Below are 13,520 nucleotides of genomic sequence, written 5' to 3'. Positions count from 1 at the left end.
TTTCTATTTTTTACTTCAAACATATAGACTTTGGTAATGTTTAAAGACAGAGGAATTCTTATTTTGTTACTTACTGCTACTTTCATCTCCATACTTGTAAATGCAGGTTGGGTTTGCAGGACATAGAGCTGAGAAGGTAGGAGGAACAATATCTAATATACGCTGATGGTAAGACAACCTACAATACAAACAACAGCCTCAGAAAGTAGCTTTTATTAGTTTAACATGCACTTTAGCTGGAAAGCCACAATCTCTAACACTTTGAACACAACTAATAACCAAAAAGTGAACAGGGAAATGAAAGTCCTTTAGGCTTCTGTACAAGCTACCACACGGAAACTCAGACTACTTCAAAACCTCTTGATGTGCACTGAGGTGTGTGTAGCCTAGCAACCAAGGATTTGGGTGATAGTGAGGTAGTGGGATGGATAGTTGGCACAGTGGCAAAATTGGTTATACAACACTAAACAAATATAGAGGACAGGAGCCAAGGGAAGTGTTTACAAACCAAGGGGGAGAAGATGGCTTTACAGTTAATTGGGTTGGAAGAGATGAACACACACACACACACACACACACACACACACACACACACACACACACACACACACACACACACGGATATACAAGTAATTATATGTATGTATGTGTGCATGTGTCTATTGAGAGGACCTAGAATCAATGACACCTCAATAACAAAGAACTGGCCTAGAATCAATGACACCCTAATAATAAAGAACTAAATACCATTTTGAACAAATGATTCCATGGGAGTCATAAGGAAACAACATTATTTTGGAAAGTCTTGGACAAGAATATAAGGAAGTTCAATGAACGTTAGAGGACAATAAAAAAAAAAAAGACTTGGATACAGGACTTAGTGGAGTTTCCCAGAGACAATATGGACATCAAAATAAATCATGATAGTCATGGTTTATAAAACACTGGATGAAATAATTTCTTTAGTCTCCATGTATATGTAAATAAAAGAATATATAAGGATACGATAAAATGCCAAGTACTAAACGAAAAAAACATTATAAAAAAGAAGAATTGCTTAGTAATCATGGTGACTGACAAAGCAAGAGGGTTTTCTCTTTTTTTTTGGGGGGGGGGGTGCTTTTCTGGGGGAAGGAGAGGTGGGGAGGCTTGACCTCAAGGCTTGAGTGGTGTTCCTGAGCATTTTTGCTCAAGGTTGGCACTCTACACTTGATCTACAGCTCCACTCTGGTTTTTTAGTGGTTAACTGGAGGTAAGAGTCTTAGAAACTTTCTTGCCTAGCTGGATTTGAACTGCAATCCTCAAATTTCAACCTCTTGGGTAGCTAGGAATACAGGTGAGAGCCACCAACAACTGGCTAAGCAGATTTTTTTTTGTTGTTTTGTTTGTTTTTTTTTAGTGTATCATCTCTGCAAAACATTAAACAATTAGAAAGGAAAATACCAACGAGCCTGGAAAACACTAACATGACCAGGCAATCAAGATTAATATCACCTATGGTGAATTCATATGCCTTCTGTGTGACACACTGAGAAAAATGCAAGACCCAAGTTAGCTCAAGAGGAGCTATCAGAGCAATCCAAGAAAGTAAGGTCTGTAGGCTTTTTTTTTTTGGCTGGTCCTGAGGCTTAACTCAGGGGCTGGGTGCTGTCCCTAAGCCTATTTGTGCTCACAGCTAGCACTCTGCCACTTGAGCCCGAGTGCCATTTCCGGCTTTTTTCTGAGTTGTTTATTGGAGATAAGAGTCTTACAGACTTTCCTGTCTGGGCTGGCTTTGAACTGCGATCCCTAGACCTCTTTAAAGACAGAGAAGCCGGGCACTGGTGGCTCACGCCTGTAATCCTAGTTACTCAAGAGGCCAAGATCTGAAGATCTTCATCCAAAGCCAGCCTGAGCAGGAAAGCCCAGGATACTCTTCAATTAAAAACCAAAAAAGCCCAGAAATGAAGTTTTGGCTCAAGTGATATAGCAGTGATCTTGAGGTAAAAATCTCAAGGATACTACTAGGCCTGGAGTTCAACTCCACAAGTACGCATGGACGTTCAGACACAGACACACACAGACACACACACATAGAGACACAAACACACACACAAACAAAAGAAAGAGACAGACAGAAAAAAATAAAAAATATCTGTTGAAGATTGGAGTAATGAGAAAATAAAAATGCTACACATTCCTTGAGACAATTCTGGGCAAGGAAAGAAAAAGCTTCCCTGTCATGTAGGAGTGGTTTTGTTTTGGGGAAATGCATCATGGAGTACTGAAGGCTGATGGGCTCATAACAACTTTTGGGTTGTAATGGGTACAGAAAACAAAGGAGCAAGCATTGGAGGAAACATAGTAACATGTTAATAATTAAGAAAATAATATGAAAAAGACAGAAGTCTTTGCCCAATTGTGACAACTTTTCCATAAATTTTTATAAATTTTATAAAATGATACATTAGAAAAAACTACTGATTTAATTCTTGTAGAATCCAAATGGTGTATATGCCTAATTTTTTTCATCTAAATCCTGAAAAAAAAGTGATATGGAAGATGAGCAAATTTTGGATCTAAAAAAATGCAGAGAAAAAAATCCTTCCAGAAAAGTTAGGAAGACCAAACTAAGGAGAAAACACACACAAAAAAACTTACCTCATACATTTTTCTAGAACTTCTCGTACAAACTTTGGTTTGGGACTCTCAAGATCTTGAGTAAGACAATCTGACCTAATGAAGAAATGTAGTTCTGTAAGTTTTCATACATAATCTGCCCATACCTAACTTCTACTAACTATAGATTCATTCCAATTATCTCATTTATATATGGTTATCAAAGAAACTAAAACTAGCTTTTAAGCTAGTATAACACTTGATACTTACCAATCTTCCCAGCTCCAACGGAACTGAAAATTACTTAGATGATGAGAAAACCAATTAATAAATCTAGATAGGGGAGGAGAAGGTTGTAGTTTAGACCAGGAATGCATGAACACACACCATGCACTATCACCTATAGCTGTTGTCTCCTGCCACTTACTCTTTTACCTCTGAACATGCAAACTCATCTTCAACAGTCCCATGTTTTACTACTACTCACAGTGTTACCTTATATTCTTTTTAAGTAAGTAAAAGACACGTTTTGTACATTTATTTTGTGCTAGCATAAACATTCACAACGTTCAAGGAATATATTATTTTCCCCAAATATCTGATGATAGAATGGAGGAAAGAAAAAGAAATTTCAGATAAAACATTTAGGAATGCTTTACAGATGGCAGAGCCAGTCTAATTTCTTATCACACTATGCCCATTTCCTCACAAATGCACTAAAGACTTCTATGCAATTACTTTAAAAAGCAGATATTATCTCTTAAAAATGTTTATATATACTAGGTACATGGTAATAGACTCTGATTCTCCTTCAACATAGGGGCCATCATAAAACCTATTTTAAAAGCTGATACTTAAAGAAGGAAAAGATAACTATATTAAAGAAATAAACAACTAAACAATAAATGAATTAAAGAAAACTACAGTATGGGTATCATCTCATATTGAAATATAAGACTGAAAAAGTATGAGTTTTGTTATTATAAAAGGTTATTTTGTTAAATTAAGTATCTTCATTGGATTATAAAGAACAAAGAAGAGAAGCTATTATGACTTAATATAGAAATAAGCAATGACCACACCTGTCCACACAAGTGGTACTCATTGTGTCCAGACGCATGTATAACATTTCAGTTGCTTGTGCAAGCTGGAAGTTTAAAGGTAAGGAAAATTATTCTTCACCCTCCTTCAAATTCAAAGTAAGTCGTATTACAGAATACTTTCTGTAATAAAACAACAATTAATAACCTTAAGCATATTTTCATGTAATTAAGTCATGTAAAGTAAAATTGGATTTGTATATGTATGTGTATGTATCTCTCTCATGGAATCCATACATCATTTTTGCCACCGCTAGTATTTCCCATGTACCTCTGTAATCCATTTCCTTTTCTCCTATTCTACCCTTCTCAAGCATCCATTAGTCTGCTGTCATTAGGTTATTTCCACCTATAATCCCAGAAACTTGGGAGATAGAAATTGGAAAGATTATACATAGTTTGAAGCCAGCCTGGGCAAAAGTTAACGAGTCCTCATTTCAACAAACTAGGTATGCTAGTGCATGCCTATGGCCTAAGAGGCCATAAGTAGGAGGATCACTGTTTGAGGCTGGCCTAAGGCATACTGCAAGAACCTATCTGAATATAACTACAGCAAAGAAGGGCTGAGGACATGGCTCAAGTGGTAGAGTGCCTGCCTAGCAAGTTCAAGTCCATGATTAAAACTCTAGCAATGTAAAAACAAGATGCAAAGAAACAATAAAAAAAGGGCAAGGTAATAGTTATCCTATGTCAGAATAATTAGCAAGCAGATGGAAGTAGGGGTATCCTACTGGGGAGGATAAAGAACTTCTAAAGCATGGAAATAAATTTTATTTCATGACAGAAGTATAACATGCTACATGTATTAAACTTTACAACATGCATATCAGTTTACTGCTTAATTCGAATGAAATTGTTGACCATCTAAACTAAGCATAGCAGAACCGCCCTAGCTAAAACTTACAACCCAGTGGAATAAAAGACAAAATTGAGAAAAGCCAGCTGAAATACTAAATGCAAAGTCAGGCCAAAGAATGTCAAAACAAAAGAAAGGATACAACTTGAGGGAGAGAGCCAGGCTGCAGTTTGCACAGCTCTATGAGCAGTGTAGTGTACATCACATCGATGTGAGGGGGCGCTGGGAGCTGGAACAGCTCTGCGAAGATCACCTACAAGGCAACCATGAGTCAGAACTCAGCTCCTCTGCTATCTCTGCATCTCTAGCATCAGAGACCTAAACATCACAAACCTAAACTCCATGACATTTCAATGAAAAAGAATGACCTTTTCATCTTGAAAATTAAGCTTTCAAACACAATTGAATACCACATGGAAATCTTTTTCTTTCTGTAACTCAATCAAGTAAGAGCATATAAGCAAGATCCCACCTCAAACAAATTATATATACAAATATATGTACATATGTATGTATATGTGTGTATACGTATAATAAATTTTGCATTTTAGCTGATATATCAGTGAGCCAAATTCACAGTTGAAGCACATTCTCTCAAGTTTTATAAGAGGATATATGTAATATTAAAAAAAAACAAGGTATGAGTAAATGTTGAATAACACATTATGATGTTCTGTTTCAGGAATGACATAAAGAAACAGTGCAGTTAACAGTCTGTTAAGTGTAATCTCTTTATGCAGACACAATTTCTTCTAGTTACTATGCTATCAAGGTACTACACTACCTCTACTAGTGTCATTCTCTTGCATAAAAAGTAAAGGGACAAAGCACCTTTAGTTTTCCTATTTCTTTTTTTTTTTTTTTTGGTCGGTCTTGGGTCTTGAACTCTGGGCTTGGGCATTATCCCTCAGCTCTTCAGCTCAAGGCAAGCGCTCTACCACTTGAGATAGAGGGCCACTTCCGGTTTATTGGAGATTAGAGTCTCAGGAACTTTCCTGCCAGGGCTGGCTTTGAACCGTGATCCTCAGATCTCAGCCTCTGAGTAGCTACGATTACAGGCGAGAGTGCCTGGCTAGTCTTCCTATTTCAAAAGCACTTGTTTCTTGGAATAAGCCACTCATTATTCTAGGAGTAAGTAAGGGTAATCTACCCAGTTTTACAAGAGATTGACTTTTTTTACTTTTTTTTTTTGGCCAGTTCTGAGGTTTAAACTCTGAGGCCTGGGTACTGTCCCTGAGCTCTTTTTACTCAAGTCTAGCACTCTACCACTTGAGCCAGAGTACCATTTCCAGCCTTTTTGGTGATTTAACTGGAGATAAGAGTCTCAGACTTTCCTGGCCTTTGAACCCAGATCCTCAGATTTCCTGAGTAGCTAGGTTTACAGGTGTGAGCCATCGGTGCTGGCTGAGATTAACTCTTCAGGTATGAGATGGTAATTGGAAGCCAATTAGTTATGTTATCATCCTACAGTAATAAAATGTTTTAGGGTATTTAAACCATTTTTACATCTGTTAAATAGAATGTTACCTCTGAAAGGGACAGAGGTTAAATTTCAGGGACAGAGGTTAAGTTATCTACAGTAACTACCTGTACATGAAGGAATACTAAAGAAATAATTAATAGGCAACTTAAAATTCTACTTGACTACAAGTCTCAACTTACTCTTTCCTAGGGTCTACAAAAATTATTAATAAATAGCTAAAAGGTGAGGATGGGAGGGAGAAACTGGGAGAGAGCAAGGGAAGGAGTGACACTGTCAAAAAAGAAATGTATTCTTTATCTGACTTATCTAACTCTACATCACCTTTATAATAATAAAAAATTAAAAACAAAATAAATGACTAACACAACTCCCAACTGACAATTTCTTTGCTTCTTTATTGTCAAGTAGCTATCCCACAAAACAAAATAAAACACAAAAATATGCTTTAAAGCCAATAGAAAGATTCAGAAATTCTGAAACATGTATGAAATCATACCTCCACTATGTGGTAGTTCAAGGGGATCTTACTCTTTCCTGGGTAGCTCAGGAGCTTTGCAGCACTATGAAAAATTTTTCAGTCGGTATTAAGACACAAGAATTCAATTTCCAAAGCAATGTATTTAGATGTAAGGAAAGGATAGCTTTGCTAAATGTTGTAGATTTTGGTTATTTAAACTGATGAATCAAGTCTTCCCCAACTCAAAAACAATACTAAACAATACTAAATAATACTAAGGCAACATATTCAGACCTAACTAAATAAGATGGTCTACACCCAAAATACTACATTCTTTTCCATTTTAAAACCTAAACAAAATATTTCTCAAAAGTTTATTGAAAATAAACTCATCCAACACTTGGATGTCTAAATGCATAGAAAACAGATTAAAACCTCTAGTGTGCACGTATTAGCATAACATCAAAACTAAAAATAGTTTGTCATTAATGTTTTCCAAGATCATATGGCAAATAGTCACATAGTCTAGGTAGCACCCATATACACATTATTATAAACATCCAACAGAGTACTACATGACAGTGAGGAGCCTCAAGAAAGGAAAAGCAAGTGTTTCAGAGATTGCTTTTGGCAAGATAGGAAGCCCGGAGGATGGAATTACTATCTTATACTATTAGCACACATTCTGCCTTACCAAATCATCAAAACATTTTTCCTTCTGAAAGTACCATGGATAGAATCTTACCAAGTCTGCCTTTCTTTCCAGTGGGACTTAATGATGCAGTGGAGATTCTCTTCTATAACAAACCTTTCCACTGAATGACTCCCTGGCATAACAGGACCCTGAAAAGAAATCCAAATGTACACATACAGAGGCCTACAAACAGATTTTCCAGGAAAACGTTTACAATATCTCAACCAATAATGAGGAATGGGCTTGTAACCCAAGTAAAGGCAGGGAAGCATATAGGAGGACTGTAGTCTTGGCTGGTCCAGGTATAAAAAGAATAACTTGTAAATAGCCAATGCTGGTAAAGTGTCTCAAGTGGTAGAGCACTTGCTAGCAGGTGTGAGACCCTGAATTCAAACCTCAGTACCACCTCTAAAAAAGATAAAAAGGGCTAAAATTATTGAGTATTAATGTCAGACATTGTTCTGTACCTTTATATGTTGATAATTTAATCTAATATAATGAGATACATTATACATGCCATTATTATTCCTATAGGGAAACTGAGACACAGTTAAATAACTCACTCAAGGGACTGGGAAGTTGGCTCTGGGGTAGAGCGCTTGCCTTGCATGCATGAGGCCCTGGGTTCGATTCCTCAGCACCACATAAGCAAAAAAGAAAAACAAACCGGAAGTGGCGCTGTGGCTCAAGTAGTAGAGTGCTAGCCTTAAGCTGAAGAGCTGAGGGACAGTGTCCAGGCCCAGAGTTCAGGCCCCACGACCGGACCAAAACAAAACAAAAGAAAACAAAACAACAACAACAAAAAAAACCAAGATCAGATAGAATTTGGGTAACTGAGGTTTAAGACACAATCCAATCTGACTCTCAAACCTATGCTCTTGGGCTGGGAAGATGACTCAGTGGTAGAGCGCTTGCCTTGCATGCATGAGGCCCTGGGTTCGATTCCTCAGTACCACATAGCAAAAAGAAAAAAAGCCGGAAGTGGCGCTGTTACTCAAGTGGTAGAGCGCTAGCCTTGAGCTGAAGAGCTGAGGGACAGCTCCCAGGCCCAGAGTTCAGGCCCCACAACAGGACCAAAACAACAACAACAACAACAACAAAAACCTATGCTCTTGATCTGTATATTATGCTGGGCTCAAGTCTATGTACATATGCTAAATGTAATTTCTTGTATAATGGGATGATACCATTAATTAAAAAGCAAACTTCAAACCAGGACCCATTGGGTCATGCCTGTAATCCTAGCTGTTCAGGAGGCCGAAATATGAGGGTCAAGATTCAAAGTCAGTTCAGGACCCTCCCCCCCCCAAAAAAGAGCAAACTTCATTGCCATCTATCATCCATCTATTTTACTACATTAAAAACTAACTAAAACTTAAAAGGTATCTCAGAGCTGGGAATGTGATGGTGACCCTGTAATCTCTGCACTCAAGAGGAGTGCAGAAGAATGGATTCTAGGCCAGCCTGGACTACACTAAGACCCTGTCTTGAAAAGCAAACAAACAAACATACAAACAAACAAAAAAACAAAAAATTTCTCAGACAAACTGCAACAGGTTAAAGCACAATACAATGCAACACAGATCCCCTTTCCAGGAATTTATAGTTAGTTGGTCATGTACCTCAGGATCATCTGTGTAATCAAACATTCTGAAGATGACCCTGGGCATCGGGTACACTGAATCTTCAGTGTGAGGAGGCGGTGTGAAAGGAGGCAGATTATGCTGTAGTGCTTCACAGAGGATGCTGTCAAAGGCAAGATAAGGTCTTAGGATGTGCCGTTCCTGCCAGCGATCCTTTTTCAATTTCTGAATCTGGGCCCACAGGCAATCTAAATACTAAAAAACAGATTTTTTTAGTAATTAATATAAATATCATTTTGACTAGACAAGTCCAAAACACAGAACATAAAAGTAACTAAAGTTACATGTGATACAAAGGTACTGCACTAAGTGTTTATATAATCACTTGTTTAATGTAGTAGGTTTAGAGTTAACTCTTTTTATTTTTCAAAATGGGTATTAGCTGGAATCCACAGAACAGGGACTGTTTCAGTTACATTCTAGCATTTACTAAATACCCTCTGCATGCAGAGGGCTCTGAGGAGTTGAAACCAATTTACCTCTTCTTGTGGGTGTGGCTTATCAGCAGTCCATACTTGCAACATGGGCACATGTGTCTTCTGGCGCCTTCTAAGGTTAAAAATAAAAATCTCCACTTTAAAAAACATGAAAAAACGTAGTTTTTCATAATTGATACAATGCAAATTAAAGCAATAAAATAACATTTTTACCTATCAGATTAGCAAGTAACAGTATTTTTGATAAGGTGCAATGTATTATCAAAATACAGGCAAAGTGGCAGTCTTATACTGCAGGCATAAGCGTTAAAGGGTATAAAAATCTTCGGAAGAACATAATCCTTTTGAAGGCAATTTGACTAATTTTAACTGACCAGAATCTTCAACCCAACAATGTTATTTCTAAGAATGCACAGTCCCCATAAATATATTTGCACATATTCTTGAAGACAGTCATACAAGAATATTCACTGACAGATGGTCTATAGTAACAAAGACTGAAATAATTTCAATGTGGCTAACAAAGGTCCAGGTATAGAAATCATGGCATATTAGGTGGGTCCATTGGCTTATAACTGTAATCCTAACTACTTGGGTGGCAGAGATTGGGAGGATCGCAGTTTGAGGCTAGCCTAGGTAACAAATTATGGGGAGACCCCCATCTTGACCAATTAACACCTGGGTATGTTGGTGGACACCTGTCATCTAACCCAGCTGTGCAGAAAACAAAAAAGGAGGTCGAGGCTAGCCCAGGAATACACTCAAGACCCTATTAAAAAATAAAAGCAAAAAAGGGCTGAGAGTATGCTTCAAGTGGTAGTTCTGTTTAGCAAAATGAAGGGCTGAGTTTAAACTCCAGTTCTGCCAAAAAATCAAAATGATGACATATTAAAACCATGGAATGCCATGCTGCTGGAAAACTAGGTAGATCTATAAACTTTCATATAACAAATCGAAGTTACAGCAAAAAGAAGCAAGTAAAGAAGTTGTATATCTGTATTAGAAAGTAGAAACACATAAGTACAAATATATGTATGTATACAAATATGTGAAAGATTCTTATCTTTAGACTTCTTTTAACTTGATATGCAACCAACAAAGCAAAGATAAGCAGTACCCAAAGAAGTATCTATTGATAGAAAGTGGTATAACAAAACCAACCTGAAACTTAAAAGTGGCAATGGACACATTATCATGCTGTTAGATGGTTAATCATACGCTTACTAACAAGACCTACTGTTTGTATAACATCTAAAATGTTAAAACAAGCATTGGTATGGAAGTAGTACTGCTGTTGTATTTAAGATTAACTTATAATGAGAGAAGTGTATGTATTAGGGCCATGATTCTCTACTATAGAATGAATTAGTAAGAGATGCCTAAACCTCTCTTCCCATGAAATTCACCAGGTCTAGGGACTGGGGTTTGAGCATTTCAAGTATCACTAGTAATTCTAGTACCAAATACTAATATTAGAGGAACTATTATAGTAGGGTAATTCATGTCTTTTGTATAAATCATATAAAACTGGCTTAACAGAAACTACATTACAACTTTTTTGCACTAATTACTAACTTTTTGCATAAATATACTTGTCTACTTGAGTTCTCAGTGAGTTATAATAGTAAGAGAATGAATTATCTACAGAACAAGAATGTTACTGCATTTTAGAAAAATGAACCCAAAAGGTATTTATTGCTAACAGATAAAATACAACACATTTAGCACATCAGTAAGCTATCCTTTACACAATAAAGCATACTATGAGCTGTGCACTTACTTTAGATAGCTTTCAGTGTTGGCAAAGATGCGGTCCATCTCTGCATCTTTCTTTTCATACAACTCTTTTCCAACCCAGGGCAAAGATGACAGAAATGCATACACATACCAATCTCGTCGTACCTAAAGAGTTTTTAAAATGTTAGCTTAAAATATTTAATTTTCCCCTTTCCTCCCCTCTCCCTCTTTTCTATTCATTAATTCTTTGTTCATTCATTCATTCATTTGTAGTACTGAGAACCAAACTGAGGGCCTTGCACTTACTAGGCAAATGTTCTATCATTGATCTATCATTGATCTATACCTTCAACTCCATGTTTTAATCTTAAATAAAATCCTATGTAAGCTATTTAAGAAGGCTTAAGTATCACATCTGATTAATTTAGAGCATTCTAAATTGGTCGTAATCTTATTCCACAGAATCATTTGAATTCAAACAGCCCACCCGCATGCCAGCTTATTATTTAAATATTATGTACTTAGAATATGATAATCTATTTTTTTTTGTTTACTGCTAAAGAGTTGCTGCTGCTGATCTTTTTTTTTTTTTGGTTGGTCATGGGGCCTGAGCACTGTCCCTCAGCTCTTCAGCTCTACCACTTGAACCACAACACCACTTCCAGCTTTTTCTGCTTATGTGGTGCTGAGGAATAGAATCCAGGGCCTCACGCAGGCAAGGCAAGCATTCTTCCACTGAGCCACCTTCCCAGCCCCATAAAGGATGATCTTACCTGAGGAACATCTTCTTCCTGAGTTACACTTACAAAATTCTCAAACATAGCAACCATTGATGGGGCAGCGATCACATGACAATTCACAAGATCAGATAAAAAACGAACCTGTTGGGACAGTTTCTGCTATTAAATTTTAACGTCTTTCATACTAATTACAAAATAAGCAATCTTACATAGTTTAATCGTGGTCCATAGCACTAGGGCCCAAGGTCTAAATTAAACTCACTGCCTATCTCATTATATAACTTGTGAACCAATAATAGTTTTAAAATTTTTAGTGCCTATTTAAAAAGAAAAAAAATCAAGCGGCCGTAAGTAAACTTTTAGTGGAACACAGCCATAGTCACTTGGTTATTTATAAGTAAGGATGTTCTTCGGCTTCAAGAGCCCAGCAGGCAGACAGGACTGGGGTCCTGTGATAAACAGGGATTTGAATTTATGAATGTCCATGATATGCTACATTATGAACCCAGACTGTAAAACATTCTACTTACATAGGTTGATTTTTCTGGTTGGCTGTGAATAATTTTCACTCAAGTACAGATATGGAAATTATGGAAGAGAGTGCCCTTTGTGTGCTAGGGCTAAGTGAGTACTATTAAAGGGCCTATTTTAGGGGACCCATAGTTTATTGGGACAAGTAGATATTAACACAAACATATGACTCTGCATTAAAAGGTAAATAAAAATGTACCCAATACAAATTAGTTACAATGGGAAACCATTCCACCCTGACTAGGTGGAGAAACTGGAATGCTGAAAAAAACTGGTGGGGGCCCTATAAAATGGTTAAGGAAATAAGTAAATGTCTACTAGAGCTAACTACAGGCCCAGCACAGGTGACAAAGATTAAGTCATAGGCCTACCCAAAGTCATATAGGAAAAGCAGATTTACAAAAATGTCTTTTTAATGTTAGAGCCTTTGTCTTTAGCTGTTATCCTGGTTTTCTACCATTATCCAGGTCTTCTGCAAACACATCAAGGTCATATAGAAACATCTTATTATAGATCTTTTGATTGAATATACCTTAATAGAAATCTAAAGTGAAATACTGAATCAGAATCAGGAAAGGCATCAAAGAAACTATTGGTGATTGTTGTTTTCTGATTTCAAGCTCAATAAAATTCCTTCTAAATGGAAAAAAAAAAAAGTGACAGTGACAAGGGGAAAACATAAAGGAATTAACTAGTGGGCTAGGCCATAAAAGCTGAGTGAAATACTAAAGTGGTGAGCAAGGAAGGCATTCCAAGTAGAGGGCATATGGCAAGTAGGAACTGACTGGGGAAATAATAAAGGGTGAAAAATTTAATCCTATAGCTTGTTCTGCACCAAAACTTTTCTGTTTACTAATAAAAATGTGTTCATATATCCTCAACGTATGGATGTTTCACTAACACTATATACTAAGTACTATTGGTAGGCCTTAATTCTATTTCTATTCAAGACAAATAAAAAGTTCTAATATTCACTTCCTGCAAGCAATTGAATCATTTTGTTCATCAGGTTTTTAAGGCCACCTACTATAAACAATGGAAAGGAATTGTGGACTGAAGATTCCCTACCTGTACCTCAACCAATGAAAGCTGGATGTGGTAATACATGCCTGTCATCCCAGCTACCCAGGAAGCATAAAAGGAGAACAGTAGAATGTCCAGGCATACCAAGCATAAAAACAAGACTGAAATGTAACTAAATCTAAAAATGCTTAAGGGCAGGGCTCAAGTGAGAGAGCCAGCTC

The 13,520-nt window shown here is 36.9% G+C and overlaps 1 protein-coding gene across 2 annotated transcripts in view; it reads right to left on the bottom strand.

The window, feature by feature from the left end:
- Window positions 1-13,520, bottom strand: part of Ncbp1 (nuclear cap binding protein subunit 1) — a 37,101-nt gene that overhangs the window by 10,923 nt on the left and 12,658 nt on the right. For both annotated transcript variants that reach the window (XM_070010265.1, XM_070010257.1), the window contains 11 exons: window positions 11,779-11,886; window positions 11,049-11,170; window positions 9,311-9,380; window positions 8,811-9,026; window positions 7,240-7,337; window positions 6,534-6,597; window positions 4,697-4,807; window positions 3,681-3,745; window positions 2,869-2,931; window positions 2,641-2,715; window positions 75-178 (listed from right to left, as the gene is read on the bottom strand). In XM_070010265.1, the coding sequence (XP_069866366.1) occupies window positions 75-178; window positions 2,641-2,715; window positions 2,869-2,931; window positions 3,681-3,745; window positions 4,697-4,807; window positions 6,534-6,597; window positions 7,240-7,337; window positions 8,811-9,026; window positions 9,311-9,380; window positions 11,049-11,170; window positions 11,779-11,886 (1,096 nt within the window). The remainder of the gene's footprint in view (window positions 1-74; window positions 179-2,640; window positions 2,716-2,868; window positions 2,932-3,680; window positions 3,746-4,696; window positions 4,808-6,533; window positions 6,598-7,239; window positions 7,338-8,810; window positions 9,027-9,310; window positions 9,381-11,048; window positions 11,171-11,778; window positions 11,887-13,520) is intronic.

The sequence above is a fragment of the Dipodomys merriami genome, unplaced genomic scaffold (genome assembly GCF_024711535.1).
Source record: "Dipodomys merriami isolate MVZ:Mamm:240054 unplaced genomic scaffold, mDipMer1.0.p SCAF_11, whole genome shotgun sequence".
Lineage (NCBI taxonomy): Eukaryota > Metazoa > Chordata > Mammalia > Rodentia > Heteromyidae > Dipodomys > Dipodomys merriami.
The sequence above is the reverse complement of the archived record's forward strand: the minus strand, read 5'-3'. Positions and strand labels throughout refer to the sequence as shown.